General features: G+C 33.6%; 1 protein-coding gene across 1 annotated transcript; it reads right to left on the reverse strand.

The window, feature by feature from the left end:
• LOC145672496 (ionotropic receptor 21a-like) lies at positions 1-1881 on the reverse strand. The gene has a single exon (XM_081741660.1). The coding sequence runs from the start codon at positions 1879-1881 to the stop codon at positions 1-3; it is 1881 nt and encodes a 626-aa protein (XP_081597786.1).
• Positions 1882-6291: the final 4410 nt, after the last annotated feature.

Here is a 6291-nt window from a genome sequence, read left to right on the forward strand (position 1 = left end):
TTATTTGGTCTTTTTACATATTCTACACAAATTAAATACTACTGTTTCTAACAATAGTGCTATTGTTGATATGAAGTTGCCGGCAGCGAGGAAAAAGAAAACTGATTGAGTGTGATCTAAGGATAGAGTCACAGGTGTACTGCTAAGTTCAGGATTGAACTCCAATATTGATTCCATTTTCCTTTCTTTAAGATTTTTTACGGCATCCTGACTCCATTTCTTGATAAGCCCACTTTGCATCATTTGATCTAAAATAAAGTCGAATCTATGTTTAAATGGAGATCGTTTCTGGAGACCTATGCCAGCATTAAAAATAACAACTTGTTGTTCCAATAACAGAAGAGTATTCCAAGTTTCACTTGTGATATATTCAGAATCTGCAGCATATTCTTTTCCCAAAGTTTCAACTATAACGCTGTATTCACCAGAACGAAGCCAGTTATTTACTTCTTCTTCGGATCCAAATGGACGAAAGTTTTCCATAAGATGTGAAGATTCTGGGTAAATGTCTTGAGATTCCTTAAGGACATATATTATAAAGTCATTGGAGGAACCCCACTGCAAATCACTGTCAGCAAGTTCCTTCAACGTTCTAAGAGGTGGTGTAAATGTAGGAATAGTTTGAAATGATACTAAACTACTGCAATAGAACACTGTTACTAGGTAATAAAATATTGCTGTGCACAAGAAATGAACTCGAGGTGGAAGATAGAGAGGATCAGGCACTCCGTGTAAAGTGAAAAGATTGCCCATGTGTAAAACGCTGAGTCGATAACTTTTACTGTAGTCTGTTTCTTTACTATCAGGGAATAAAAATTTGTAGAGGCGTGCTATAGCGAACAGAAAGAATGCACAAAAGTAATTTAGAAATGCTGTAACGAACCATGCGTTAGGTTGAAACGGCAATGCCAGGGCTGTTATTTTGGGCAAAGGCTTCGGTTTGGGAACGAGAAATGACAGACCAATGCGCATGTAAGGCACGCTGAAAGTCATCCCTGAAATGAAGTCATGGCTGAAGAAAATACTACAAATACCAACATCCGCCCGCTTCTGTGCAATATCTCCTAATACTCCATGTGGTGGTATTACATGACCCCATCGTTCCTTGTTCTGGACACTAACAACGGATAAACTTACGTTTAAAATTGCAGCAATTTCTTCTAAGATACGAAACTCAAATCCTCCGTACACCATTTCGCCTTGTGAATTAACCTCAGCTATTGTAAATGGTGGATAATGGAAAAGACTTATCCTTAATTCCTTAGAGGCAACAAACAAGGAATTTGACGTATACTCTAAGAGTTCATTAGACACATTAGTGTACTCAGTCAGCGATATGTTCCAAGACTTAGCTCGTGAAAGGGAATGGACGTAAAGTATAGGATTAGATTGGTCTATTCCTTGCATAATTTGAATTACAATCACTTTTGACATTTTCTTTAAAATGCTTGAACTAAGTACCTCTTCAGTTAGCTCAGAATCATCTACAAGAACTAAGAAATATCGTCCATTTTCTTGGATCCAATCGTCCGTAGAATAATTAGATGCATTTTCCAGAATTTTCTCTGTCACTGAAACACTTTCAAAGAAGAACACATAATTCGGGCACCTATGTGTCGATCTAGACATTGAGTGAACCAGTTCTTCCATCTGATCTAACTCTTTTACATAGATGTTGATAAGTGTGATTGATATTACTGATGATAAAATAACTTGGACAAAATCGTCTAACAGTGCTTTTTCAGACCCAATTGTTGTAACACATGAGTGTGTTGGTAAAGCAGATGCAATGAGATACGTGACATCTTTCATGTACTGTTGAGAAAGCTGACAAAATGCTTCCATACATAGATACAGTTCGCATGAATCCAAAAGAGACATAGTTTGTTCCGATTCTCCTGTAATGAGAAAAAGAATAGTATTTTTCATGCCACAAATGATTTCCTAAAAGTTTATTATTTTAGCTATTGATGTTGAATTGCGTAGTTGGTTCATTGTTACTTATATAATTCAACAATATATCTTGTTTGTATTTCAGTTGTGTATGATTTATATTGTAAATTTCAGTCTGAAAAATTTTCATAGTTTTAAATACTGTATTTTGTTGTGTAATTCACCTTGAAAATGCTACAGCATGTGAATCAAATTGGAATTCCTGTTTTATTCAACAATATTATATTACTCAGTAAATATAAGTACGAACCTTACTTGTCAAACGTTGTTCTTCGAACAGAAATAAAGTCCCTAAAGAAGATTTAAGAAAATAAATAGCTAATATTGTAGCTACGACAAGAAACAATAATGTTTTGACTACATTATATATACTTAGAATAGTATTTATAATAGTATCAAATATAATATTCTAAAATTAAGAATGTACTCACAATATTTTGAATTTCTATGAAACAATGTTTATGTTTGAACACCTGGAATATATTCGAGGTGTTCAAACACAGACATTGTTTTATAGGTGATTTTAAAAATGCAATAATATTCTTAATGTTAGAATATTATGTTTGATATTACCTAGGTAGTATAAACGTTATTCACAGAGCTTCTTCCTGGCTAAGCGGTTAACGTATGCACTTTTGACGTGGGAGATCCGGGTTCGATTTCCGGCGGAAGCTCATGTGGTTCGGATATATATATATATATATATATATATATATATATATATATATATATATATATATATATATATATATATATATATATATATATATAATGGATTATATATAAGACTCTTTACATCCAAATGCTAGGAAAAATTGAGCGTTGCCGATATAAACAAAGTTATGCCTATAGAAATAGTTCTATACTGTACTACTAACAAGTATATTAAGTTAAATTTTCTAAAGGGTATTTATACTGTGAAAGAAAAGAAAGAAATGGTTTTTGGCCTTTTCCTAGATATATCTACAGCTTTTGACCTTATCAATCATAGTGTATCATTGGTTACATTAAATCATTGCGGCTTAAGAGGAATAGTATCTGACTGGTCCTAGTTGTACTTAAAAGATAAGATACATTTTGCAGAAATAGCCTTTTAGAAACTCGAACCTGCAAGCTGTCACTCGTGGAATTCCACAGGGCTGGATATTAGGACCAACTCTTTTTATTTTATATCTTAATGGCTTATCCAATTAGATTACATATGTACTATACTGTATGCTGACGCTTCAAATGTGCTTTTAGATTTCCCAAAGAAGAATACCAAATGTCATTAACTTGCATACAAATTTGTCAAACATTAAAAACATGAACAGCAAACAATGAGTCCCGTGTAAATGAAAACAAAACAAGCATAAATTAATTTTAGTCAGCAGTCTAAATAACAAGCTATACCAACTTTTTTCCGTGTTAATGGTGAACAAATGCAATTTACAGTAATAAGAAAGTGTTGGATATATGGAAGTTTGACATGAATAATCACATAACAGAACTATCTAAGAAGTTACATAAAAGGATATTTTCATTTCGTAAATACAACAAAATATTATAACAATTTAATTGAGAATTGTGTATCATGCAATTTTTCATTCGCTGTTAACATATGGAATTATATTGTAGGGAAATTGTACTCTAGTGGGAAGTATTCTCAGTTTTCAGTAGAAAATTGTTAAGGATAGTGTGCCTCCTATACAAGTCCTAGCAGATTTTTGTTTCAAAACCTGAACATGTTACTTTCCCATGTGTATATACCATATTTTGGAAACAGTTTCATACATACATTCATACAATACTTTTGAAAGTAATGTGAATTTTCACTCGTACGATACCGGAATATCTATACTTAGCAAGACTTTGGCTAATAAAATCCAATCAAATAATTCTCTTCGACGCAATAAGATTTACAACAAACTACCATATCACTACAAGAAATTGAATATTAATTCTTTTAAGCACATGGTCAAGAAATTGCTGCAGAAGCACGTATTTAACATAGTTGTTTAATATTTAAATGCAATTTTAAAATGATTTCTTTAATTAAGAATCACCGAATACAAAATTTTATTGTCATACGATTTAAGTATATGTAATTTATTTGTACACTATTACTGCTTATTATAATAATAAGACGAATAAAATCAATTTTCAATTAATATATTACATAACTATTTATATTACCTGCAATCAAAAGATACGTTTGAAACAAGAACTTCTCTCACGTAATACTGAAAATCTATATTTTATTTGCTCCAGCATCTATACAGTATAAAAGACCATAACTAGCCAGCTTTCTGGGCTAGTGGTGTGCCTTTTGTTCACGAGGTCTCGGGGTCGATTCCCAGTGGAAGAACATCGAATGCAGTACAATGATTCATAATCCAACATCAAACTGTTGGTCTCGTCCTCTATTACCTCGCTGTTGACAAAGGATACTAACCAACCAATCAAAAAATCTTGTTGTCTTCATGGATAAGTTTCGCAGATAAAGATCTCTATAACCTTTGAATAACTTCTTTTTGAATTCTGTATTCCCAATTCCTTACTTACTGCCATTATTTAATTACAATGTAAACATAACAAGCATTTGATAAACATCTTTATTAATAATAATACAATAGGAATATTAATACATAGAAATATTGATTTTACATTTATATTCTATATGTGATAGTCTAATTATCATGCAGTCAGTTTATTTCATGTTCAATAGTATTTTTTTTTTTATTTTGAGATAATGATCGACAGTTCCCATTACTTATATTTATTATTCTTTTATTCTCTCGGATGGAAGGAAAATCTTTGCAGGGAATCAAGAATGTACTCGTAACAATTGTGCTTCGCTGCAGCACAAAGTACTCACAAGGGAAGGTCACGAACTGACTCCGTTGAGATCCGAACGAGACAATTGTGTTTGTATTTGATACGTTTTAATAAGACGAATTCCAAAGTTATACGTGCCACCGGTCAGGATATCGTGAGTTAGAACATATTTTGTAATGCAAAAGATACAAAAATAAGTAAATAAAATAAAAAAGTAGCTGACAGAATAGTTTGGACCGGGTTATTTGTTCGGAAACGGTTGGGTAGATAGAAAACTCGGCGAACACGTATAACATTATTTTCAAGGGCACACTTTATGGGATAAAAAAAAAGTTTGCCCAGGGTCCCAGGTGATGTCCAACTCAAAAGTTTCAAATGGCAAGGGAGTCAAAATGTAAACAAAAACTTAATTGAAAAGTCTATGGCCACCCCTATAAATCGGAAACAACGAGACAAATGTGAAAACAGGAAAGGACGTGTTGCATTATTTTCAAAGTACAACGATTTAAAGTAAAAACGTATGTCCCAGGGCCCAGCTGGGTTCCAGGTGGGGTCCACTCAAAGGTTTCAAATGACAAGGGGGTTAAAGCTGTTGTTAAATGAAAAAAGGTGTAACAAGTCTCGACTGTCTACGATAACCCTATGAAAAATGACAGAGGGTCAAACTGTAAACACAAACTTAATTGAGAAGTCTATGGCCACCTTGAATCCAAGATGGCCGCTTAAAACCTATGTCAAAAGTATAGGCACTCCAAACTGCTGAAGCTAAGAAAACCAAATTTGGCATGAATGTTGATTTGTAAGCGTAGGTGACGAAAAGATACGAAATATTCAAAAATGCGACATCTTAAGTTTAAAATGCCACACTATGTATCGAACATATGTCCAGCTCAAACCACTGGAGCTGGAGAAGCGAAATATAAAATATATATATGTGTGTGTATGAGTGTGTATTTTAGCATAACTGTGGAATACCTGCAGAAATTTCCCAAACTTAGTATAATACACTTATGACTTACAATCTGGAAACGAATACATTAGGGGGAGGAAGAGTAAAACATCATTGGAGAATGGAAAATGAGTGAAATATTATAATAGTCAAAAACGAACAATGTTAGTGGTTGAATACATAGTTATCGGAGTCACTAAGATGAATAATGAAATTTTCGATACTTTTTAAGCCCCATCAGTATGGTGGTAAGAAAAATAAAAACGATGTGTGCAACGTGACCGACATTAGTGTCAAATCCGTAGTTTTCGGGTCACTAAGTTGATTGGTGTAAGTCCAGATGACATTGAAGGCCAAATTTAAACAAAAATGGGCATGTCAGCTGGGCCAGGGTGACTTCTCGAACTACAGTGAGTCTCGGAGCACAGATAGTAAAACTTTCTCTTGATGACATATACCGATCACTGTTTGCTACGGTATGACTTTACTTTTCCTAAGGCAACAAGTTGCCGTATGTCATTTACCTCGGTGAGAGAGTGATGCCTCTCGGAATATCATACGTTACTTTGTCC

Source organism: Thermobia domestica, chromosome 16 (assembly GCF_964235325.1).
Source record: "Thermobia domestica chromosome 16, izTheDome1.hap1.1, whole genome shotgun sequence".
NCBI lineage: Eukaryota > Metazoa > Arthropoda > Insecta > Zygentoma > Lepismatidae > Thermobia > Thermobia domestica.

Excerpts from the sequence above, each read along its gene's own strand:
- LOC145672496 (XM_081741660.1), bottom strand. The coding sequence starts at position 1,881 with ATGTCTCTTTTGGATTCATGCGAACTGTATCTATGTATGGAAGCATTT.